The following is a 27,835-nucleotide window of genomic DNA, read 5'->3' on the forward strand; positions in this document are numbered from 1 at the left end:
ACTTTTCATGGGATCTGTATGAAAGTTGGTCTGAATGTTCATCTTGATGATATCTAGGTCAAGTTTGAAACTCGGTCAACTGCGGTCAAAAACTAGGTCAGTAGGTCTGAAATTATTAAAACCTTGTGACCTCTCTAGAGGCCATATTTTTCAATGGATCTTCATGAAAATTGATCTAAATGTTCACCTTGATGATATCTAGGTCAGTTTTGAAACTGGGTCACGTGCGGTCAAAAACTAGGCCAGTAGGTATAAAAATAGAAAAACCTTGTGACCTCTCTAGAGGCCATATTTTTCATGAGATCTTCATGAAAATCAGTGAGAATGTTCACCTTGATGATATCTAGGTAAAGTTCAAAACAGGGTCACGTACCTTCGAAAACTAGGTCAATAGGTCAAATAATAGAAAAACCTTGTGACCTCTCTAGAGACCGTATTTTTCAATGGATCTTCATGAAAATTGGTCAGAATTTTTATCTTGATAATATCTAGATCAAGTTCAAAACTTGGTCACATGAGCTCAAAAACTAGGTCACTATGTCAAATAATAGAAAAACGACGTCATACTCAAAACTGGGTCATGTGAGAAGAGGTGAGCGATTCAGGACCATCATGGTCCTCTTGTTACTCTTGTCCGCACTCTAAGTCGAACATTTCTCATCCGATCTTCACCAAACTTAAACAAAATGTGTTTGACCATGAGACCTTGGCCAAATTCGATAACTAGCTTAATCGGTCCAGGCATTTTGGAGTTATGGCCCTTGAATTACTGAAAAATCTGCATTTTTACTCTTGTCAGCTCTCTAAGTCGAACATTTTTCATCCGAACTTCATTAAACTTGAACAAAATGTGTTTGGCCATAAGACCTTAACCAAGTTCGATAACTAGCCAAATCCGCCCAGGCTTTTTCGATTTATCGCCCTTGAATTACTGATTGGATCCACTCGTCCAGACCATCTAATTGGATCCACTCATCTAAGCCATCTAGAGACACTAGACATTTTTCATAGGGGCAGTTGTGGGAGACATGCGCTTTTCTCAAAAGCATCTCTAGTTCTTATCATGAACTGCTAGATCGATTTTCATCAGACTTGACCTTAGGCATCATAATAAGATCCTGTCTAAAATTTATTCAAATTTGGGCGCTTGGTCCTTTTCAGGGGCCACTACAGCTAAAAATAGAAATACTTTTTAGACGACTTTTTCTTATTTACTGCATGATTTATCTTAATCAGACTTGAGTTTGAGCATCATTAAAAGGTTCTTTCCTAAATTTGTTCAAATAGGGGCTCTAAGTGGTCTAATTTAGGGGCCCTTTGAGTTAAAAATTGAAATACCTATAACTGAAATCTACTCATGAACCGCTTGATGGATCTTCATCAAACTTTATCTGTAGCATTATTATTATTTGAAGGTCCTCTCCCAAATTTGTTCAAATGGGGGAGATTGACCCCTGTAATTACCCAGAATGCAACACAGAGCATAATAATGAAACACAAAAATGTTTTGATAGAGTATGTTCTGGGAACTGTCTAGGCCAGTACATTATAAAATTTTACCAGTTGGTGCTATTTAACTTTTTTTTTAAAAAATGTACTAAAGGATCCAATGATTTATTCCTCCATATTGTATCACCCATGGTATTTTGTATTATATGACAGTCAGTTTCATCGACACTTTTGGTAAAAACATGACAAATTCACAGTCCTGTTCAATTTATACCTGACAGCTGAGAGACTCGTGTGAAAAACTGGTTGGAACATGACACCATTAAATGGTAGAAAAAATTTAATACACAGATATTTTATGATAATATATCGGTCTGCGTAATTCTTCATAGTCGTACACCATTATTATATCACACACCTAACGAGTTTAATTATAACTCATTCATATTCAGTAGAAGGCAGATTTTCAATGAAACTGCAAAAATGAACTATTAGATGACTGTGGGTTTCAAAGCTGTAAATTGAACACAGCGTTGGGATTTGTAAAAAATTAGCTGTTATATTTTGGAAAGAGTTTTATTTAGATTTGAGAAATGTAGAAAAGGAAGTCTTGATCTTGTTACAGATAAATATGTATAAAGAGAGGTTTAGGTGTGTATGTAGAAGATACAGTAAAATCTGTCTAGGTTTATTATCTAATACTTAAGTGCATTGCTTGAACTCATTGTCTATTTTTGTGAAACTTGGTCAATAATTTGCAAACATTCTACTTTCATTTGATGGCAACTTGTCCACATCAGCAGACCAAGCACGATATATGTATGAATGTTATATTGATAAGCATTCAGGTTATAATCGCTGAAGAATTAATTATTTAAATGCTAGACAAAACCTGTGGAACATTAGTGAATCTACAGTATGCATTGTAGGGCTGTTACATGTGTATGTTTCACCATGGAACAAGCATATGTAAAATATCTGTGAAAGTATGTGATCTAGAATTTTCCATGTAAAACACCCTTCGACAATAACTACAGTTTTATGCTTACACAGATTAAAATCATATCCAGGTCAGTTATATCAAATATTACAATTGAGCCGCACCATGAGAAAACCAACATAGTGCGTTTGCGGCCAGCATGGATTTAGACCAGCCTGCGCTTTCAAAGCCTATTGCAATTAAAGAAACTGTTAGCAAACAGCATGGATCCTGACCAAACTGCACAGATGCGCAGGCTGGTCTGGATCCATGCTGGTCACAGATGCACTATGTTGGTTTTCTCATGGTGCGGCTCAGTCATGTTCTAAAGCTTTACTTGTATTTCAGATTAAATATCAAATTACAATATACAAGGAAGAAAGACAGTGAAGCACAATGCCCTCTGTAGGATTTATCCGTGTGAAGCTGTTACAGGTGGAGAGGGGACCCAGTATGGACAGTAAAGCAGACGTGTTCGATCCTTACATTGCTATTAACGTTAAAGAGGCTGTAAACACACCAGGTAAGGCAACAGTTCAAAAGAGAGAATAGACTGGAACTCCACTGAACAAAAAGTCTTATGACTGAACGAAAAATTCAGTTTCGAGGAGTTAGTGGACAAGATTTCAAAGAATGAATATGATATTTCTTAAGGAGTTTTTTTTAGCTCACCTGAGAGCAAAATGTGCTTGGGGTGAGCTCTTGTGATAACTCATCGTCCTGCATCAGTCAGTCCGTCCTCCGTCCACACTTTTCTTCTAAAACCATATGGTGGAAGTTAACGAAATTTGACAATTATGTTCCTGGAGTTAATTATTGTCTTCTTCCAGAATTGTTCAAACCATTCAGCTTGGTTGCACATGGACGCTGCAAGAGTTGGAATAGAAAAATCTTCAAACAACATAAACTGCTAGTCAGATTTTGAAATAATTTCACACAAATGTTCCTATATACCCCTCTACCAAGATTGTTCTAATTATTCTGATTAGTCTAAAACACGGTTGCTTGAGGGGGCATGGTCACTTTTCCAATATGTGTGTAGTGGAACTTTAAAAATCTTCTTGTATGAAACTGTTGGCCTGATTTTAATGTAATTTTACACAAAATGTCCTTGGCTGACCCTCTATCAGCATTGTTCAAATTGTTCCGATTTGTCAAAAATCATGGTCTCCAGAGGGCGTGGTTACTTTCCCAGTCTGTATATAGTGGAAACTTTAAGGTTTCGATGGAGGCCTTGAGAAAGAAAAATCAAACAAAACAAATCATAGAAAGAAAGAGTTGTTAGACATGAAAATTGAACAGTATGTAAAACATGTATATTACTTTACGAAACAAGTGTCAGTATACTGATATAAACATTGAATTCCGGAAAAGGGCTGCCTAAAGGGGCTCCACTTCCGGACAGTTAAACGCCTTTAAAAACTCACCATTTTCAAAGAACTGTTACACATGTTTGTTTTGATGCATTTGCAATAGCGTGCGAGTGGTGAAATTTCACGTAACAAGGTGGAACATAGTTTTCAGCAGTTGTTTATCTTTTTTCTTTACAAATGTCATTCATTTTCAAAGGGAGACAACTTTTTCTCAAAGATTACTTAAAATAATCGGAAAAAGTTGTTTCCCTTTGAAAATGAATGCCATTTGTACTTAAAATAATCGGGAACAGTTGTCTCCCTTCGAAAATGAATGCCATTTGTAAAGAAATAAAGATAAACAATTGCTGAAAACTGTGTTCCACCTTGTTATGCGAAATTTCACCACTCGCACGCTATTGCAAATGCATCAAAACGAACATGTGTAACTGTTCTTTGAAAATGGTGAGTTTTTAAAGGCGTTTGACTGTCCGGAAGTGGAGCCCCTTTAGGTAGCCCTTTTCCGGAATTCAATGTTTATATCAGTATACTGACTCTTGTTTCTTAAAGTAATATACATGTTTTACATGCTGTTCAATTTTCATGTCAAACAACTCTTTCTTTCAATGATTTGGTGTTGTTTGATTTTTGTTTCTCAAGGCCTCCATCGAAACCTTAAAAAGATTGTTGTATGAAATTGCTGGCGCGATTAAACAAATCACACAAATGGTTCATCTGTGACCATCTACCAAGGTTGTTCAGATTATTCTGATTTGTCAAAAAACATGGCTGTCAGAGGGCTTGGTCACTTTTCCCCGTATGTATATTTTAGAAAGTTTAAAAATCATGTTGTCAGAAACAGCGTGCCTAATTTCAAAATAATTTCACGCAAATGTTTCTTGGGAGACTCGTTACGAGGATTGTACAAATTAATCTGTTTCATCAAGAAAGATGACTGCCAGGGATCATGGTCACTTTTCCCTGTATATGTGTTGTTGGAACTACTTAATATTGTTTCTTAGTATCATATGTCATCATTCCCCAAACATCTTACCCTACCAGCCCCCCAACCCATCTCTCCAACACACACATTACCTGCCCGTATTTATTTAGTATCTCTTACTTCAAAATAATTTTAAAGACATTTTTCTTGCATAACCATCTACTAAAACTGTTGAAGCAAGCAGAGTGACCCAGGTGAGCAATCTAAGGCCATCATGACCCTGTTGTCTCTTAGATAGTATTGAATGTTTTAACAGTTTTTGAAGAAACTTTCTTATGAAGAAGTTGCTTTTATTATATTAAATGCACTGGAATATGTTTGAAACTAAAGATGTAATGTCTTGAAAACAGATATTTGTGCAGAACAGTTATGGTAAAGTATCTGTTGACATGAAATAAGTGTTCATTTTGTATAGATATGTAGTACTGTAGTACAGTAGGCTGTAAAATGCACAGGATTTTTGAAATTATATCAAAGAAATTTGAGGAAAATGTAACAGCAATATCTGAACATTGTTAGCTTAAATTATCACTTAGAATATTTTTCATTGATTAAATACAGAAACTGTCAAAGTTTTACCAGATCTTGAATATAAATATTATCACTTTTAACATTGTGCTGTTTCCTTCGTGTTCATTTGTTGGTAAACATTTTGCTCAGACAAATGGGGTCAGAAATTACAACAGCATATGTGCTGTCAAAAATTGTCACTGTATATTTTATGGGATCAAAAAGTATATAGTAGGACTTGTAATATCAAAATTTGTTGGCAGCAGCAGCTGATGTTATAGGGGGGTGGGAGGGGGGTGGGAGGGGTGTGGGGGGCGGAGAGGATGATCAAAGCTTGTTTGTGGGTTAAAAAAAATTGCAATAGCATGTTTGTGAAATAAAAACAAAACTAAATGATGTCCCTTTTAGTTTTGGGTTCTTAAAGGTTCACTTTGCTTCTTGTATTTGAACAAATCAGCCTGTCAAGTTTTAGTTGCAGTAGTAGTATAGCACTAAAAGTCTACAAGTTCTGTATTTCCAAGTACCTGTAACACAGGTAAAATAAACAATATAGGATAGGAAACATTACCCAGCTGGCACTGATAACATAACTATTTGTAACATAGATCCTGGTAAGAAAGAGTTCAATAATTATGATAAACGATTAGCACCTGATGTCTGATTCAAGCAATATTTCTCAAGTTCTTGACATCAGTTTTAAACCCCAGTTTATAGTTGAATCATATATCCTTAGACAGGTTATGTAACCTCATATGAGCCACACCATGAGAAAACCAACATACCGGTACTGTAAAATCATTTAAATTTGTGGGCATGAAATTTTGTGGTTTTGGTCAAAACGGCAATTTCGTGGGGTTAGAATTCGTGGATTTCAACTTTTAAAATATAAAATGAATGGGAGTTTTACTTTTCGTCGAGATTAACTTTCGTGGAATGACTAAATCACGAAATCCACGAAATTAGTCCCCAACGAATATTAATGATTTCACAGTGGTGGATTTGTGACCATCATGGATCCACACCAGCCTGTGCATCCGTGTAGTCTGGTCAGGATCCATGCTGTTCGCTAACAGTTTCTCTATTTACAAAATATTAGGCTTTGAAAGTGAATCCTGACCAGACTGCGTGGATGCGCAGGCTGATCTGGATCCATGCTGGTCGCAAATACACTATGTTGGTTTTCTCATGGTGCGGCTCATATCATGAATATGAGCTGTATGATTGTATTAAACACTACAACAGTTCATCATTTATACTCTAGTTTGCCTTTTTATCAGAAAAGCTTCTTTGTAAGCCGAGAGTTATTAACCTTTACCTTGCTAAATTTCTAAAACGGACTGGTTAAAGGTCACTGACTTCCCAGCTTCTCCACTCCCCCCTTTCCGCTGGTGTTTGTTGAAAACCCTGCTAAGGTTGTAGATTTAGCTAATAAAGTGGCTTGTAGGAATTACGTATGGTTGTACCGAGGTGCCTCAGTCCATGCCCAAAGTAATGTCTTGAGTGGCACTTGTAGTCTACTTGCCATATGACATTTAATAATACCCTGCAATGTATTTATGTCTCTCCCCCCCCCCCCCCCCCCACAACTGGGAGAGACATATTGTTTGTGCCCTGTCTGTCCATCCATCCTTCTGTCCATCACACTTATTTTCCAACCAATAACCGGAGAACCATTTGACCCAGAACATTCAAACCTCATAGGGTGGCAGGGCTTATAGAGTAGACGACCCCTATTGTTTTTGGGGTCACTCCATCAAAGGTCAAGGTCACAGGGGTCTGAATATGGAAAACCATTTCCAGTCAATAGTCTTGAGAACCACTTGACCCAGAATGTTGAAACTTCGTAGGATGATTGGTCATGCAGAGTAGATGACCCCAATTGATTTTGGGTTCACTCTGTTAAAGTCAAGGTCACAGGGGCCTGAACATGGAAAACCATTTCCGATCAATAACTTGAGAACCACTTGACCCAGAATGTTGAAACTTAATAGGATGATTGGTCATGCAGAGTAGATGACCCTATTGATTTTATGGTCACTCTGTTAAAGGTCAAGGTCACAGGGGCCTGAACATGGAAAACCATTTCTGATCAATAACTTGAAAACAACTTGACCCAGAATGTTGAAACTTCATAGGATGATTGGACAGGCAGAGTAGATGACCCCTATAGATTTTGGGGTCTCTCTATTTAAGGTCAAGGTCACAGGGGTCTGAACATGGAAAACCATTTCCAGTCAGTAACTTGAGAACCACTTGACCCAGAATGTTGAAACTTCCTAGGATGATTGGACATGCAGAGTAGATGACCCCTATTGATTTTGGGGTCACTCTATTAAAGGTCAAGGTCGCAGTGGACAGAAAATGGAAATCCATTTCCGGTCAATAACTTTAGAACCATTTGACCTAGAACTTTCAAACTTCATAGGGTGTTAGGACTTGCAGAGTAGATGACCTTATTGCTTTTGGGGTCACTCCATCAAAGGTCAAGGTCATGGGACTGAACATAGAAAACTCTTTCCGATCAATAACTCGAGAACCACTTGACCCAGAATGTTGAAACTTAATAGGATGATTGGACATGCAGAGTAGATGACACCTACTGATTTTGGGGTCACTTTATCAAAGGTCAAGGTCACAGGGGCCTGAACATGGAAAACAACTTGAGAACCACTAGGCCCAGAATGTTGAAACTTAGTAGGATGATTGGACATGCAAAGTATATGATCCCTATTGCAGCCAACCATCAGTGTCTCTTTGACTTTCGCTCCTGTCCCCTATTGACTTCTTGCCTATACGACCATGCATTGGGTGAGACATGCACTTTTCTACAAAAGCATCTTCTAGTTTCATCTAGCTGCAGTAAGATCACATTTCTCATCTGTTTTGGTCCGCTATAAAAGTGACAGCTAATTTTCCAAACAAATCAAGGGTTTCTTCATCAGGGGCTTGTTTGGTCAATCGCTCTGGCTTTGAAAGACAATTGCCAAAGACTTGGCCAGATATAAACATCAAATTTAGCAAGAATTAATGGAAAAGAAGATGTATGTATATTGTCATTTAGTGCTGGATGATTTAATCATGGCATCTGCAGTGAATCAGGATGATACCTTGTCTGGGTCACAGACTTGCACTATTTTAGATGTATGTGTCATTGGTAAATCATAAAAATTCCTTCCAGACAATAACAGGTCAATCTTAGAAAGCTGAAGAATATAAATTGAAAGATGACGATTTTGGTCCTAAGGTGAGCCAAATGTTTTCATTGACAGTTTGTCAAAAGACAATGTGTCTGTTCATCTCCAAAGTCTGATTCTCCTATTCATGTGGGGAAGTTGTCAGTTACTTGCAGGGAACGAGTTTGCACCAGTACACAGAGTACAGATAACTGACCACTGTCACATAATGTTGTCAGTTACTTGCAGAGAACGAGTTTGCACCAGTACACTGAGTACAGATAACTGACCACTGACACATAATGTTGTCAGTTACTTGCAGAGAACGAGTTCGCACCAGTACACTGAGTACAGATAACTGACCACTGTCACATAATGTTGTCAGTTACTTGCAGGGAACGAGTTCGCACCAGTACACTGAGTACAGATAACTGACCACTGACACATAATGTTGTCAGTTACTTGCAGAGAACGAGTTAGCACCAGTACACTGAGTACAGATAACTGACCACTGTCACATAATTGAAAATACTGTTAAAGAGAGTGTCAGTGCAAATCAAACAAAATCTTACAGATATTTAAATTTAACTATCAAATGTCTTAATGAAATTCATGGAGACCAAATGCTCTTGAAAGTATAATAATTATACTGTTTGATGTTAAATTCAAAAGGTACATGGTGTATAAGGAAAAAGATATTTAAAATCACATCACCTGACTCAGACTCCACATACTTTTAAGGAAGTTTGAAAAGCAACATCCATTTAAAGTCCATATTTCATTCTTGCATCTTGTATGCAAATATTTTGATACACATTTATAGCTATTCATTAAATCTTATCTAAAATGGCAGTTTGGTTTGTGTTAAGACAACATTGTGTGCCAGTGACGTTCATGTTGTAATTCTTGTTATTCCAGTTCCATAGGATTGCAGTTTGCATTTTCAAAAACTAAATGTTTGTATGTCTTCCGACCAGTGTGATGTAGTGCTGTCTATCAGTCTGTCTGTATGTTTTAAAGTTTGTTTGCACAACTCCTCTGACACCACAAGGTAAATTTACACGAAACTTCACAAGTGTTTATTGCCAAGCCTAGTTGTGCATGTCTTGGGCATGCTCCAGTTCATTGATACTTAGTGGAGATTTAATGACCGTTGGTTCATTGAATTCTATGATATTTTTGCTACTTCTCTTGTATTATTGGGCAGATTTCCACCAAACGTCACAGGAGTGATCATTGAGAAGCCTAATTGTGCATATTATGAGTATATTCTGGTTCAAGGATTTTCGTTGGATTTTGCGGCCCTTTAATCATCATAATTTACCTTGACCGCATAAGTGCATGCCTATTTTAGAGAGTCAGTCATGTTCACTTGAGATGCCATTATCAGTTTACTTATAGTATATTAGTTCACAGGAAAAGAAGCTGAAACTCATGGATCTACAGTTCTAAAAGTACTGTTATACTTGCAGTAAATTATTGTCATTACAAGAGACTATGAATATGTAAAGAATCGGAAGGTTACTCGGGATGGGCTGCGTTTAGAGCAATTAACTTGGTAATTAGAAGTGCATTGTTGACACATCTCATATAGAAATAACTTTGTGTGAAATGTCCAAAGTACATTAATCAAGTTTATTCTCGCCCTGTACTTATTTACCTAATACAGGTGCTAGTTACTAGAAGTACCACCAACCAGTTTGTTCTATGTACTTTAATAATTGGCAGTCCATATTTTATCATAAAAATAGATAAAGCCAAGAGATGTTTGACTTCCTGCTGAGTAGCTGCTTACTGGAAGTCCTACCTATTTTTACTCCCCTGAGTGCTCTTTACTGGTACAGTAGGCAATGCCACCACAAATAAATTGGGTTGAAATTTTTATAAATTTTGAATTTTCTTATGCAAAATTCATATCTCAGTACTTCTGTGGCCGAGTGGTTAAGGTCGCTGACTTCAAATCACTTGCCCCTCATTGATGTGGGTTCGAGCCTCACTCGGGAGGTTGAATTCTTTATGTGAGAAAGCCATTTACTGACTATAATATCGTGTCAGTGCGATGTTAAACCCAACAAAATAAATAAATTCATATGTTAATGCGTAAAAAATGTCGATCTTCATGCAGATTTTCGCAAAATCTGTATTCATTTATGTACCAATCATATGTATTGATTCAGGAAGTTGCTTGCAAGTTCACAGTGCTTGACAGATCCACTGATCGCTTGTAAATACAAGTAGATATCAGCTGCGGGCAAATGAAACTTGATGTAGTATCAGTCTAGCTAGCTGTAGGACAAGTGTGATTTTGATACAAAATATAATAATCATACTCCTGATGAAGATCTTTTGAAGATCGAATCTAGAAGAGTCTGGTGATAGTAAAATCTATAAAACATCCGATGTTGGTCGTGTGTGTCCACACTTATAACCTTTCCTCCAAAATGTAATAACTAAATTTAATGAAAACAGCAATGGAGCAGCCGGTGCATCTCAGCAAATCGAAAACGGATGTTGATTTATTGTCATCAGCATGAAGTAGGCATGCACATAATGTTATGACCCTTTTTACATTGAAAGCTTGAAGTGGACATGAACGACATTGTGGGTTATTTTCAGGACTTCCTTGTCTGATTATTTTTCTGGAGTTTATATGGGCCTGTTCTAGACTTTATTTATTATTCTATCAAGCATTTTCAGGGGTCATTGTGTCATACAGTGTTGACATCATTCTTGTTTCTTAATGAATTGCAGGACGAGTACAAATTGCAGCAGGGCAAGTGAAAATTCTGAGCAACTTGTCCTGGAGGACAACTTGATTTTGAACAGACTTGTTGAGCCCTGGTACAGATTTACCATAAACTTGAATGATTCAGAATATGAATAAGAAGCTTTGTGTCCAATAGATCCAAGAAAAAATGTTTTCACAAACATTTAGATCTTTTCCTGGATTAAACCAGAAAGAAGAGTGGGTTTCAGTTAGGTGCATTCTAGAGATAAAGTAAAAACTTCATTTCATGTGCACTGAATTCATATACATTGTAACCATTAATATCATCATTGGAAATTAACATGATAGAATTTCTCACTTAGATGTACATGATGATGTCCCTGTGGTCATTGTTCTAGTGGCATTGACACCTTTTGATCTGAGCCTGTCACAGTGGAACTGATTTGGTTGTGCTAAGTGTTTTACGTTCCCTGATGGGCGGCATATGATGAACAAACTATCCATGTGTTTTTCTGTCTACACTCTTGTTGTACAAAGTACAAAAAGGATTGTGGAGTATAAAGAGTGCAGTGTACAGGAACATTAGTAATGTTAGTTATAATTTCACATTTTTAGCTCGACTAAACGAAGTATATGGAGAGCTATCCTACTCACGTCGGCCTCTTCCCGCGTCCCCACCTTGGTTAAAGTTTTTTTTACACATTCTCTTTTTTCTCCATATGTCTGTTATATATATCTTATCTAATCTGATGGATTAGCTTTAAACTTAAAAGAGTTATTCCTCATCATCACCCACATCATCTGGCACAAAGGCCATAACTCTCACACCAATATTTCATGAATTATCCCCCCTTTTTACTTAGAATTTCAGGTTAAATTATTCCTAAATGGATTTGCTTCAAACGTTGTTCCACATCATCTCCCACATCATATGAAACAAGGTCCATAACTCAGGTACCAATGTTTAATGAATTATCCCCCCTTTTACTTAGAATTTCAGGGTTAAAGTTTTGATGCATTTTCTCTGTAACTCAGTTATTATGAAATGCATTTGATTCAAACTTGAAGTAGTTGTTCAACATCATCACTCACATCATATTACACAAGGGCCATAACTCATGCACCAATATTTCATGAATTATCCCCTCTTTTTATACGCCCGAAGGGAAGTATTATGTTTTACCCCCTGGTGTCTGTCTGTCCATCCGAGCTCACATTTGCATACTTAGGTGGCTATAGGAACAATAGGTAACTGTACTTTTTCTTTGATGTCATTCATTCCGTAAGGCTTTTATGTGGCTATTTTTCTCTTACGTGGCTAAAAGAACAATAGAGAGAACAAAAGAGTAGCCACATAAGTATCCATATGTAGGAATGTCCGTTAGCAATTTCGTGTCCGCTCTGTAACTCTTGAACCCTTGAAGGATTTCAAAGAAACTTTACACAAATGTTCATCATACCAAGAGGACGTGCAGAGCACAAGTTTCAAATGTCTCACTTCAAGGTCAAGGTCACACTTAAGGGTCAAAGGTCATATCAGTTTGTTTCGTGTCTGCTCTGTAACTCTTGAACTGCTTGAAGGATTGCAAAAAAACTTGGCACAAATGTTCACCATACTGAGACAACGTGCAGAGCGCATGTTTAGGATGACTCACTTCAAGGTCAAGGTCACACTTAGGGGTCAAAGGTCATATATGACTGCTTTGTGTATATTGCTCTATGTTTAATACTATAAATAGCTTTGAAATTTTTTTATTATTGGCCGTAGGGAAAAACCGAGACCTTTTTTCTGTGGTACAACATGGATGGTACCTCCAATTGTTAGGTGTATTTTGACATACCTGTACCTGGTAAGGATTATTTTGTGGACAGACTTTTTTTTGGAATTTCTTCCCTTTGTTGTTCCTGTCCTTTGGGCTTCAACAGTCAAGTTCTTTACATTTTGCTCCCATCCTCTCATGTAACCCTTCGGGTGTATATTGCCCCGCTTAGCGGAGCTCTTGTTACTTATTACTGTAATTACTTGATGGATTTGCTTTAAACTTAAAATAGGTATTCCTCATCCACATCATATGGCACAAGGGCCATTACTCTCACACCAATATTTCATGAATTATCCCCCCCCCCCATTTTTACTTAGAATTTCAGGTTAAAGTTTTGATACACTTTCACTCTATCTCAGTTATTACTGAATGGATTTGATTCAGAATTGATATAGTTGTTCCATCTTATCACCCACATCATATGACACAAGGTACAACTCTGGCACAAATTTTTCATGAATTATGCCCCCTTTTACTTAGAATTTAAGGTTAATTTTGATGCATTTTCACTGTAACTCAGTTATTATGAAATGCATTTGATTCAAAACTTGAAGTAGTTGTTCCACATCATCACACACATCATATGACACAAGGTGCATAACTCTTGCACCAATATTTTATGAATTATGCCCCCTTTTTGCTTAGAATTATACTTATATAGTGTTTTGCTACACTTTGTCTCCACCTCTCTTATTATTTAATATTTTTGACACAGACTTGAGCTATTAATTGTGCAATATCTTCATTCTTATTGGAGTCATTAAACACTCCAGTGACAGCTCCAGTTTCCTCAGATGTGACCAGTTTCACTATCCAGCATCGAAATAGTTGAAATAGTCAAGTGTGCTGTTTCCTATGACAGCTCTTGTTTCAGTTTTTCTGGTCGTAGTATTTGTTCAGTGATTATAGAAGATAATCTTGCCCGATTTGACTTAAGGTTAGGGGATATATAAATGAAGTCTTATTTATAGAAGCTGCCTTAGTACCCATTCTAACACACAGAGTGAAACAACAGTGTGTCATTTTGCAACAAGTCATAGTGCCAAAAGTCATAGCGGCACGCTGGAAAAGAAAATAACATTAAACGGGCAAATATTTGGTGGATGTACATAATAATCCTCGATTTAGTGTGTTAAAATAAAAAGAACATACCTCAGACAGTGATTTTCTCTTGAACAAAATCATTGTTTTTCAGATTCATATTATTATATCACTCAAGCTTCACCCTCGTGATGAATTACCTTGCATCTGAACTCCAAATAATGTTTTTATTCAATAACAAAACACTATTAGGGATATATCATTTCTTAAACAAAAACTAACAAAAAAGAAAACCTTGGTATGAAAATGAGTGCTGAAACAGAGATTTGTATGACATGAAATTAATTAAAGCAAGAATAAAAATGTCATTTAGAAGAATTTTTCTCGCTACTTTCACAGTGCAAGCTCACAGTATTTCCAACATTTATAGTTCTGCTGTCATTGACTGGAGCCAGTTGATTGTCATAACATAGCCATATATCTACATGATTGCCGATTGCCTCCATCAGTTTGTGTTCCCTGAGGGATTATTGTGGCAGACATTCCAGGGCAGCTATCTGACAGGCAAAATATTGAATCATTCTCCCAGCTTGAATGCTGATGGCATTTTTTCATCAGAAATGAGATTATTTCACTATATGTTTGATATTGCCTGAATAGCTCTATAAAGCTCTTATGATGCCTTTTTATATGCCCGAAGGGATGTATTATGTTATGGTCTCGGTGTCTGTCTGTCCGTCCGTCCGTCCGTTAACAATTTCATGTCTGCTCTGTAACTCTTGAACACAAGGAAACTTGACACAAATGTTCACCACACTGAGATGACATGCAGAGCGCAATTTTTGGATGTCTCATTTCAAGGTCAAGGTCACACTTAGGGGTCAAAGATCATATGAGTGTGTTTCGTGTCCGCTCTGTAACTCTTGAACTGCTTGAAGGATTTCAAAGAAATTTGGCACATATGTTCACCACACTGAGACAACATGCACAGCTCTTGTTTCGGATGACTAGCTTCAAGGTCAAGGTCACACTTAGGAGTGAAAGGTCATATATGACTTTGCTGTGTCTGCTCTGTAACTCTTGAACTGCTTGAAGGATTTCAAAGAAACTTGGCACAAATGTTCACCACACTGAGGCGAATGCAGAGCGTTTTGGATGACTCGCTTCAAGGTCAAGGTCACACTTCATATATGACTTTGCTTTGTGTATATTGCTATGCATTGCAGTGCTCTTATTTTTATTTGGCAGATCCCTTTTTGTTCTCTTACCAATTTTTTTTCTGAATTACTTCCCTTTTTTGTTACTATAAATAGCTTATTTTGAAACCTTTTTATTATTGGCAGTAGCGAAAAACCGAGACCACTTTTCTGTGGTACAACATGGATGGTACTTTCAATTTTTAGATGTATTTTGACATAACTTAACCTGGTAAGAATTTTTTTTTGGACTTAGAATTTTTATTTTTGGAATTTTTTCTTTTTGTTGTTTCTGTCCTTTGGGCTTCAACAGTCTAGTTCTTGAAATTTTACTCCCATCCTCTGATGTAACCCTTCGGGCATATATTGCCCCGCTTGGTGGCGCTCTTGTATAGGCTTGTTTGGTTAGGGTTGATTGTTTTTTTTTCATTCAGGATAATGGAACATAGTGATCATTTACTCTGTAACTGAGAATTACAGTATAACCTGTCTAAGTGGTCACAGCCGCTTGACTTAAACAGACATATTAATTTGCTGTTTGCCATATTTAGGCCCTCTGATCAAATTAACTTGTATTAAGCAACAGGGGGCCTCTTTGGCCGAGTGGTTAAGGTTGCTGGCTTCAAATCATTTGCCCCTCATCAATGTGGGTTCAAGCCTCACTCAGAGGTGTTGAATTCTTCATGTGAAGAAGCCCTCCAGCTAGCTAACAGAAGGTCAGTGGTTCTACCCAGGTTCCTGCTTGTGATGAAATAATGCACGAAGGAGTAGCTGGGGTCTTCCTCCACCATCAAAGCTGGAAAGTCGCTATATGACCAATAATTGTGTCAGTGTGACGTTAAACCCAACAAAATAAAATAAAAATGTATTAAGCAGCAATCTATCTTAAAAGACCGCTTTTGTCCATTTCTGTGATTTGTTGCTTAAGGCAGGTTTGACTGTACACAGCTTGTTTGAAGGGAGATTGTATACACTGTCATCATTTCAGTTTGTTAACCTGTTTGTGCACAGAATGGTGTTCACATTTCAAGTTGAGAGATTCAGTTTGTACACTGAATGTTGTTCTATACACAGAATTATTTTTATTCTATATAAAAATAGTTTTGCTGTATTTGCCTGGGACTTTTCAATTGATTGTCAAGGGTAATTCAACAAACAGAAAGAGTATTTTTGGTATTTTTGATAGACAGTTCTGGAAGTTCAGAGAATATTAGTAGCATTTCAGGATAAGATTTTTGTTTATTTCAGGGAGAGGAATTCAGCTTGTGCAAAGGAAGAAGACTATCTACCCGGAATGGAACACATGTTTTGATGCACATCTTTATGAAGGACGTGTCATACAGATGGTTGCCATGGAGAGACCCAATCGTTTTTTAGCAGACACAACTGTTAGTGCTAAAGCATTGGCAGACAAATGTTCTGACTCAAATATAGTTACAGCATGGGTAAGAGCTCAAGCGGTTTAATAATCAAAATAGAGCATTATATATTATATACCTTAGAGTAAATAGTAACAAAACTGTGCAAGACAGAATCCTGTGATCTGTGTGCATGACTTTAACATTAGGTGCCATGCCAGTAACACCGCATTGCCATGCCCATAACACCTAGTTGCAATGCCAGTAACACCACATTGCCATGCCAGTAACACCACATTGCCATGCCAGTAACACATAGTTGCCATGCCAGTAACACCACATTGCCATGCCATTAACACCTCATTGCCATGCCAGTTACTCCACATTGCCATGCCAGTTACACCTCATTGCCATGCCAGTAACACCACATTGCCATGCCTGTAACACATAGTTGCCATGCCTGTAACACATAGTTGCCATGCCAGTAACACTACATTGCCATGCCATGCCAGTTACTTCACATTGCCATGCCAGTAACACCTCATTGCCATGCAAGTAACATCACATTGCTATGCCAGTATCACTACATAGCCATGTCAGTAACACTCTTTGCCATGCCAGTAACAGTTCCAGACCCGTAGCTCAAAGATCAATGTCACACTTTGAGGTAAAAGATTAACAGTGTCAGTTTTGTGTCTGCCCCATAACTATGCCATCCATCAAGGGATGTTAATGTTACTTTGCACAAATAACAGTGTCAGTTTTGTGTCTGCCCCATAACTATGCCATCCATCAAGGGATGTTAATGTTACTTTGCACAAATTTACCAAATAATGAGATGATTTATTATGCATTTTGCAAGTGTTATTATAAAAAAAGTCTTTTATGTACTACATAGTACTAAAAATACTGAAATTTGCAATTGAAATTTTTCCAATAGAACTATGGTTATTAAGGTTGACACCCAGATGTAAGTCAGAATTGCTCTCTCTCTGTCTCTCTCTCTCTGTCTCTCTCTCTCTGTCTCTCTCTCTGTCTCTCTCTCTCTCTCTCTCTCTCTGTCTCTCTCTCTCTCTCTCTCTCTCTCTCTCTCTCTCTCTCTCTCTCTCTCTCTCTCTCTCTCTCTCTCTCTCTCTGTCTGTCTGTCTGTCTGTCTCTCTCTCTCTCTCTATCTCTCTCTCTCTCTCTCTCTCTCTCTCTCTCTCTCTCTCACCTCAGTGCAATCATACAGTATGAAAGCAATATGCTTAACTTGTATTCATATGATAACTCTTCTTTTAGGTAAAGCAAATAAATAAATTGGACTGTATATGTTCTGTATAAAATAAAAATTAATTCTGAGATCTGTCACAGATAGCCAGGCCCATTAAATAAATAGGAACCTTGTGTTCAAAAAATGACCTACAAAGTATAAAAAGACCAAGAAAAGTAGTGGTCATATATCTGATAGGTCAGCACAATGAAACATCTTCCAAACTGACAGCTAAAATATGGGTATGAAAACATTTGTAATAAGGTTCATTTCTGTAAATGCAAAATTTCAGTGTACAAGTACGTTATCACTGTATTAAGTATAAGTATTAATCTGAACAAATTTGATATCAGTTAAGTCCTGATGTTATTCAGTATAAAACAATCTGTTCCCATGGTTACTACGATATTCAGTTTTTCATTGTAAATATCAGGCAAGTGTGGTTGTAAACTAGTATTATAATCACAATGTAATATACACATGTCCCTCACTGTCTTTGCTGTCTTTGTACAAGATTTTTCTCCCATTTATAGATGGTTCGAAAATACTCCAGGTGCCTTTTGAGACAGTATGTCAGTCATGGGTTGACACATAGATAGAACCACCAACTCCCAAGACTGCGTATGAAATAATTTCTATGAGCAGTGTTTGAAAGGCAAATAATTCAGTCATCCACCCAGTCAATAAAGATAATTAAATTTATACAATATTTTAGAGAAGGGAAAAAAAAACACCTGGAATGACATTGTTACAATTTTTTCAGTGAATTACAAAATGCACTTTAGAATAGGTAAAATTAGCTCATTGAGGAGACATGAAATAAAAAAATGTGTTTGTTTTACATGCTAGATTAAAATATCTTTCACTACTGAACACCAGATCTTAAATTTTCCTGGTTATGTAAATTATGAAAATAATGTGTCTTGTGTTGATGGTACAATATTTTGAATATACTAATTTTGAGGTTTTCATTAAATAAGATTTAAATAAAAGTGACTGTAATTTTTTTTTTTGTTATTTCAGCTGGATTTGAAACCGTCTGGTAGACTGCAGTGTCAGATTAGATATTTCACAGAAAATGAAGGCGAGTAAGCTAAGATATTTAGTTATTTAGTTACCCAGTACAGTGCCAACTCTTCATGTTCAAATCCTGTATATAGTGCTTGTAATTTCATGTGCTACAAAGATATTTATGAGATGCAGCTACTATAATATTAATTAGGGATATTAATAATTGCACTTTTGAAACAGGAAATCTTCCAGAGAATAACTTCAGAGAGTTACATACAGACAGATGTCTCAGAAATATTTATTCTAACAGAAACTGTCAGTACTCGTCAAATATTCTGATGTAGTCCAAATGTCTGATCAAACTTATACATTGAAAAAAGTAAATATAGAGCCCTTTCATTATATCTCATTTGCAGCCCATTTTAAAAGTATTGTGACTTTTAATCCTGCAAAAGCACAAGGGATGCTATCCTTTTAAAATGGAGACAGCACTAACTATATTTCTTTTTCACATGATAATTTTAATAGTGAAGTTTAGAATTTCTTGATGCTGTGGCTTCTATACAGTTAGATATTTATGTAAAGGGGATGAGGGTAATAATGGTCTTTATTTAGTATGAAATCATTTTATTTTATTGGCATATAATTTCATAGTTTAGGTTAAAAATGGAATTTTGTGGACACAAGTATTTGTGGATTCTTCATAAGAATTTCAGACTTTCATGGGGATTCAATTTTGTGGATTGATGCCACAATGAAATCCACAAAAATTAATCACCCGCAAATAATAATGATTCCACATTATTTACTGAAAGTGGCCACTGCAAGATTTTAGGTTGCTTGGATATCATGAAGAGTGGCTGAGTGACAGTTCCAGCTACCATTGATCTGGCAGAACTTATATTTTATAGGTGGGTCAACAAATTAGAAGAATGCCCGAAAGCCAGAGGGGTAACACATGATATAGTTCTGTATATTTCAAACGGCATTTATTTTTATGTTGCTTTTAAGGTCAGTAGGTCAAATGTCAAGGTTACACTGACCTCAAGACTGTAGATTCAGAATTGGTCAACTTAGGGACTTGACACTTCTTAGGATGATTGGCTTTGGTCAGCAAGTGTCCTTATTGGTAACTGTAGTGTTCAAGGTCAAGGATTTAGACACTTGGATCATAAAGGTGATTTCAGATCAAAACTTGAAATTGCTTTGGCATATAGAATCTCAAACTAGGACAAATAACCGGTAGATTTTAGGTCATGACCTTAGAGATTTAACGTTGTGTTTTACTATCTACTTGTCTCTTCTTGTCAGTAAAGGACACCTTTTCATATTGAGGTCAATAGGTCAAAGGTTACTGGTTCTTTTAACAAGTACTGGGAGTGAATGGTCCTCTGAAACAAAGGTGCAGCAGGCTTATTTACGGCTTGCATCTATTTCAAACATCTCTTGTAATATGCGTGGGGAACTTTTGATGCTATTTCATTAATTATTACATAAAGATGCATTATCTCAAATTATAAAACTAACCAAAAACCGTATTTGTTCAGGTTTATTATGTCTCCCGCATGTAGTGGGAGAGACCTATTGATTTAATGTTTTCTGTCTCTCTGCTCTGATACCACCAGGAGGAATTATATCAGACTTGACAAAAGTGATCATTGCCAAGCCGAGTTGTGCAAATATTTGGCATGTTACGGTTCGATGATTTTCATCTGAGTCGTGGCTCTTGATTTCATCTTCTTATGCCCCCCTTCGAAGAAGGAGGGGTATATTGTTTTGCAGATGTTGGTCGGTTGGTATGTAGAAGCAATCCGTTTCCAGATGATAACTCAAGAACACTTGGGCCTAGGATCATGAAAGTTGATAGAGAGATTGCTCATAACCAGCAGATGACCGCTATTGATTTTGAGATCAGTAGGTCAAAGGTCAAGGTCACAGTGACCCAGAACAGTTAAACGGTTTCCGGATGATAACTCAAGAACGCTTAAGCCTAGGATCATGAAAATTGACAGGAAGGTTGGTCATGACCAGCAGGTGACCCTTATAGATTTTGAGTCAATAGGTCAAAGGTTAAGGTCACAGTTACACAGAACAGTTAAATGGTTTCCAGATGATAACTCAAGAATGCTTTGGCCTAGGATCATGAAAGTTGACAGGAAGGTTGGACATGACCAGCAGATGACCCCTATTGATTTTAAGTCAGTAGGTCAAAGGTCAAAGTCATGGTGACCCTGAACAGTTTAACGGTATCTGAATGATAACTCAAGAACACTTGGGCCTAGGATCATGAAAATTGATAGGGAGGTTTGTCATGACCAGCAGATGACCCCTATTGATTTTGAGGTCATTAGGTCAAAGGTCAAGGCCACATTGACCTTGAACAGCTGAACGGTTTCCGGACGATAACTTGAGAACGCTTGGGCCTAGGATAATGAAATGATATGAAGGTTGATTATGATCAGCAGATGACCCCTACTGATGTTGAGGTCAGTAGGTCAATGGTCAAGGTCACAGTGACCCAGAACAGTTAAACAGTTTCTGGATGATAACTCAAGAATGCTTGGGCCTAGGATCACGAAACTTAATAGGGAGGTTGATCACGACCAGCAGATGACCTCTGTTTATTTTTAGGTCAGTAGGTCAAAGGTCAATGTTACATTTACCCAGAACAGTAGAACTTTTGTATACAATGACCAAATAATTTCTGTTCCTGTGCAGTTACTGAATGCATCAAGGGGGGCATCTCTTGTTCTACAAGCTCTTGTTTTATGATGTTTTTGGCCACTTTTGTTATTTTATCAGGCGGATTTCCACTAAATCAAAAAGGAATGATCAGAACCAAGACTAAATGTGCATATTATTGGCATGTTCAGGTTCAGTGGTTATGACCCTTGATTTCTCAGATACTGTGACGTCTGTGCTACTTCTATACCACTTGTTGGAATTCCACCAAACTTTACAAGAATGAACAGTGTCAAGTGTACTTGTGTATAATGTTGGAATATTATGAGACATTGATTTACTGGAGTTATGGACCTTATAATTTGTGGCATTTACAGTAACAGAATGATAATTGGTAGGAGACATAAGTTTTTCTAGCAAAACAAGCTCTAGTTTTAATTATTTAAGTCACAGGCATTTCTTTAATAACAATATATCCTCCATTATTTATAGTGTGTCGCACATGATAATGAAATTGGAAACCTGGTGCTTGCAATACAACTGATTGTCATGGCAACATACCATAGTCTGAATATATTGCATTTTTTAAGTTAAAAGTATTTAACTTCTCTGTTGTGGATTTTTAGCTCACCAGTGCTCAAGGTGAGCTATTGTGGCCGGTCATTGTCTGTCATCATCCTTCGTGCGTCGTCCGTCAACATTTGCCTTGTTAACACTCTAAAGGCCACATTTATGACCCAATCTTTATGAAACTTGGTCAGAATGTTTGTCTTGATGATCTCTGGGTCAAGTTTGAAACTGGGTCATGTGGGATCAAAAACTAGGTCAGTAGGCCAGATCAAAGGAAAATCTTGTTAACACTCTAGAGCCCACAGTTTAAGTTTGAAACTCATGAGAATTGGTCATAATGTTTGTCTTGATGTCCTTTAGATCGAGTTTGAATCTAGGTCAGAAACTAGGTCACCCAGTCAGATCAAAGGAAAAGCTTGTTAACGCTCTAGAAGCCACAGCGGTAACCCAAACTTTATGAAACTTGGTCAGAATGATTGTATTGATAATCTCTAGGTCAGGATGGAAACTGGGTCATGTGGGGTCAAAAATTAGGTCAGTAGGCCAGATCAAAGGAAAATCTTGTTAACACTAGTGTCCACGGTTTAAGTTTGAAACTCATGAGAATTTGTCAGAATTTTAGTCTTGATAACCTCTAGGTCAAGTTCGAATCAGGGTCATGTGGGGTCAAAAACTAGGTCACCCGGTCAAATCAATTGAAAACTTGTTAACACTCTAGAGGCCACAGTTATAACCCAGTCTTTATGAAACTTAGTCAGAATGTTTGTATAGATGATCTCTAGGTCAAGTTTGAAACTGGGTAATGTGGGGTCAAAAACTAGGTCAGTAGGCCAGATCAAAGGAAAATCTTGTTAACACTCAATGAGTCCACGGTTTAAGTTTGAAACTCCTGAGAATTGGTCAGCATGTTTGTCTTGATGACCTCTAGGTCAAGTTCGAATCTGGGTCATTTAGGGTCAAAAACTAGGTCATCCTGTCAAATCAAAGGAAAAGCTTGTTAACACTCCAGAGCCAACAGTTGTGACCCAATCTTTATGAAACTTTACTCTAGGCCAAGTTTGAAACTGGGTCATGTGGGGTCAAAAACTAGGTCAGTAGGCCAGATCAACTCTGGTCAGCGATATAGGGCCATCATGGCCCTCTTGTTATATAAGAATTTACACTGAGATCTACCTTCAACATTGAATAACAATGGGGGCTGTAAATTTTGACAAATGGCATTTGAAATCAAAGTTCATCGAGGTTGGAAGTTGAAACTTGAGTGAAATTAATATAATAATGAAAATCAAGTAAATATGGCTTGAAGTAGATAAATGTGTACGTACAATATTGTCCTAATTTTAGGGTATTTGCAGAAAACAAAACACCCTCAGAGGAATGCCCATATTTATTATTATAGATTATAGAAAGACAATCCAAAATATCTATATTTGTATTGTGTATTGTAGTAAAATGTTAGTTCAAAAGCGTTGCAAAGTTCCTTGTACATACCTTTACTTTATTAGTTATTGTAAATATATAGCAAGAATTTTCTACAATTGATCAGCATTCTAAACATGTTTAAAAACAATGAAATGGAAATTTTCTTCACATTCCAGTATCTTGAAAATAAATGGCCTAAGGAATATATAATTTGAGAAGTAATGTATAGCTGAAGCATATTGAAATTAATTTAATCACAACAAAGAAGTTATAAGTCCTGGAAGGTATAGCTTGAGTGATTTATTGTGAAGCACACTTCTACTGTATATCATTTTGATTCTAATATGTCTTATATGTGAAAAAGTAGAAAAATATGGTAACACTACTTCTTGGTCGCTGTACATAGATTTTAAGTCACATTATTATACCTCCAGATACAAAATATATGGGGACTATATTGGAGTCGTGCATCTCGGTTCATTGGTCTGTCAGTGCATCTCGTTCGATTTAAATCTTCCTAAGCAGAGGGAAGATTTTCATACAACTAACATCAATTGTTAACCTCATCAAGACGACATACAGAATGCACAGCTAGGTCCAAGTCAAGGTCACACTTGGAGGTCAGAGGTCAAATAACTGAACTTTGTGTCTGCTTCATATTGTCTAAGCCATTTGGAAAATTTTTATAAAACTAACATCCAGTTGTTTACTGCACCAAAGTGATGTGCAGAGTGCAAACCCTATTCACTAGGTCAAAGGTCAAGATCATACGTAGCGGTCATAAATTTTTTTCAGCTCCATAACTTCTTAAACGCTGGAAGGGTTTTTATGAAACTAGTCAGTATTTTGCCTCTTCAGAAAGACTTGCAGAGTGTACAAATGTGGCCTTGGCCACAAGGTTCAAGGTAAAGGTCAAACTTGAAGGTCAAAGGCCAAGATCACAACATTGTACTTATCAAAGCAACATTTGGGGGGGGGGTATTAATCTTCTTAGTTGTAGCTCTAGTTATAAAAGATAAATATTGTTCTGTCGTAATTAAAATTAATAATTTACTCCTTCTAGGGCTGTCATTGATTGGGTCTTTGTCATATCGACAATACCGATATATCGGAAGACAGATATCGATGATACATCGATATATCGATTATTAAGTTAGAGTAACAACCTATTTGTTCATGTACATGCTATATACCTTCTTGTTAATGCTATTTTTAGTTTAATTGCCTGCTTTTCATGTGTTTTATTTGTATTTATGTATTTCCCCATACAGGTAGTGCCGACTACATTGTAGTTGGAAAAGAATGCTATGGTACAAGTTTAGACATGACCTTTATTGACAACTTCCGTTACTAAGGGCGCATTTTTGCAGGCAGAAAAGTTGTTTTAGAGGGTATGAGTGTTTATCTGGATAGTTTTTTTCTCTGTGTAAAATATCGATTTTTAAAAATGGGAATCGATAATCGATTGACCAAAAAATATCGTTGATACATCGATATCGTTTCAGTCGATGACAGCCCTAACTCCTTCCAGACATTATTGTGAGCATTGATCACTCCTTGTGTTAAGAGGCTAATTTTGAATTTCTAAAATTTCATGAGGAAATGTCATCCTTTTCTGAAACCTGAATTAATTCAACAATTTTAGTTACTGATTATTACAATAAATTAAAATTGTCTGCTAGATTTCAATAGATATAGGAAGCATTAGCAGAAATGATACAAAATATTGTTAAGATTTTCATTGAAGACATTAATTGGTGTTTGATAACAGTAAATTTTAATTACAGTTTTGAAATTCTAGAATACACTTCTGAAAATAATGACATAAAATAATTACAGAAAGGAATTACTCACTGAGTAGTGTTTTGTGACATTGTTCTCAGCAGTTAAGTGGAATCTTCAATATATTCTAATATTCACATGAAAGGTCTACAATATTTTCCTGACATTTATTAGTTATTTTATCAGTGTGAAAAAGCCCTGTGGGCGGAAATATTATATCAAAATTCCAATTTATAAACATAGTTAAGGATAAAGGGACTGCGGTACTCTGCCTGGATTAACCTTCAATGTAGTAACAAATAAATATTCTTCACACTGGTTATTTTTTACTAGACGATGGCAAGAGCAAGGAAGATGGTATTGTATACAGATTATATTCACAACTGTATTCATATGTTCAGTAGAATGGTGTGCATTTTTTCTGATGTTTTGTACTTTTGGATACTTTTTGAGATTGCGAATGCATTTCTGTTTTTTAACTCGTGCACTTCAAGGAAATGAAATATTGTCATCATTCTCTGTCCTATTAATAAATGGCTACACTTGATATTTTCTTGCAAGTTTTTTTTTTTATTGTTTTAACATTTAAGGTTTTAATAGACAAAATAACTCTGTCACATGCTTTCTGAATTTTTATATGCCCATCTATTATGTGAACCCTCAGCGGGTGGGCGGTTGGTGTCCAAAAGCATGTCCACTCTCTAAGGCAAACAGTTTTCATGCGATCTTCACCAAATTTGCTGATAATGTTTGTGGGCATAAAATCTTGGCCAGGTTCGATAACCAGCCAAATGGCCCCAGGCACTCTTGGATTATGGCCCTTGAATTACCCGAAAAACTGCAAATTTAGCCTTGTCCGCTCTAAGTTGAACAGTTTTCATACGATCTTATCCAAACTTGCTGACAGTGTTTGTGGGCATAATATCTTGGCCAAGTTTGATAACCAGCCAAATCGCCCCAGGCACACTTGGATTATATCTTCACCAAACTTGCTGATAATGTTTGTGGGCATAATAGTTCGATAACCAGCCAAATCGCCCCAGGCACTCTTGGATTATGGCCCTTGAATTACTTGAAATCTTTTTATGATATGTAACTGAATATTTAGATGGGCATATTTTGTGACAGTCTGGCACTGTTGTTTTTAGCGTTGAAGCAAGATTTATACAACTGGAAAAAAAACAGTGTTTTATTTGGCCTAGATGAAATCCAGTTTTTTAATTGTATGAAAATAGACTAGATTATAATTATATCCACTTAAGGAAAACCTTAAGGACTTTTCCCTATACATTTAGCAACATTTTAATGCCAATTACAGCTATTGTTGAAACATTTTCCCCCATTGTGTTGCATTCAGGTGTGTGAGCAGGAAGTAATATGGGTACTTTGAAATTTAAATATTATTAAAAACATTACTCATTAATCAGGTTTTTTTTTCTTTAATGTTAATATTGTTAAAATCAAGTATTTGATTTTGTTGAAGGTGTTTTTTTTTAAAGTGCTATGGAGTTTCTTTGGCATGATATTCTTTGACAGTGTGGTAATTTATTCAGTTTTTATATCATATTGAAGTGGGCCTCATGACCAAATACTTGGAATCACTAACCCCTTAACTGCTGTTAGTTCAAAACCTGGCTTGGGGTTTAGAGTTCTTTCATGTGAGGAAGCCATCCAGCTAGGGTGTAGGTAGAAAGTTGGTGATTCTACCATTGTATCTCTTGTTGCCTGAAATAATGCTTGGAGGGAGTCAGTCTGGGGGTCTTCCTCCGCTCTTAAAAGTATGACCTATTGTTGTGTCAGTGTGATGTTAAGATGGTTCAATACCACTTAGACAACAGTAACTATGTCAGTTAGGATTTGCCTGTTATATCCTTACCTAGCAGTATCTCTACAAAGAATATGTCCCTGGCACAAAACACTCATATTTTGAATTATGAACAAATGTAAACATTCTGCATGGTAATTTAATAACTCATGGTCTTGTATTTACTTCTTTTGTTATTTTTTAATGTAAATTGAACTGCGGATATATGATGAATATTGAAAATATGTATAAATAGGGACCTGTAAATTTTCCTGCGGATCTAGAAATGTGCTTAATAGTTCAGATAGCTAATGCGAAATTTCAGTACTTGAATTATGCTAGCATGGCATACTATGGCATGAGTTATTGTGATACATTTATAGCATGAACAGTTTCTTCTTTTAGACTGATGACATACTGAAAACTTGTAAAATAGTACTGTAAATATTTTTTACCAATTCAAGTTTTGCATTAATACTGCTTTTCCATTTTGGAAGAGTTGGAACCACTGTCTTATTCTTGCATGGTCTTAAGAGGGGACTAATAGAGTCTGCTATATCCCTGTGATTCCAGCAATTATAAAAGTTTTGATTTGATTCTGTACCTGATATTTTATTTATTCCTTCATTAGAGGAAAATGGGTAGAGAAAACAAACAAAAAATGATCTAAAGAAAAAAAATCTTAACAGGTACTCAAGCT

General features: G+C 36.6%; 1 protein-coding gene across 5 annotated transcripts in view; it reads left to right on the forward strand.

The window, feature by feature from the left end:
* LOC123528775 (protein kinase C delta type-like) overlaps positions 1-27,835 on the forward strand; it is a 95,660-nt gene that overhangs the window by 29,888 nt on the left and 37,937 nt on the right. For all 5 annotated transcript variants that reach the window (XM_045308763.2, XM_045308765.2, XM_045308766.2 and 2 more), the window contains exons 3-5: positions 2,777-2,951; positions 16,503-16,699; positions 18,888-18,948. In XM_045308763.2, coding sequence (XP_045164698.1) covers positions 2,825-2,951; positions 16,503-16,699; positions 18,888-18,948 — 385 coding nt within the window. In that variant the 5' untranslated portion in view covers positions 2,777-2,824. The remainder of the gene's footprint in view (positions 1-2,776; positions 2,952-16,502; positions 16,700-18,887; positions 18,949-27,835) is intronic.

This window comes from Mercenaria mercenaria, chromosome 13 (assembly GCF_021730395.1).
Source record: "Mercenaria mercenaria strain notata chromosome 13, MADL_Memer_1, whole genome shotgun sequence".
Lineage (NCBI taxonomy): Eukaryota > Metazoa > Mollusca > Bivalvia > Venerida > Veneridae > Mercenaria > Mercenaria mercenaria.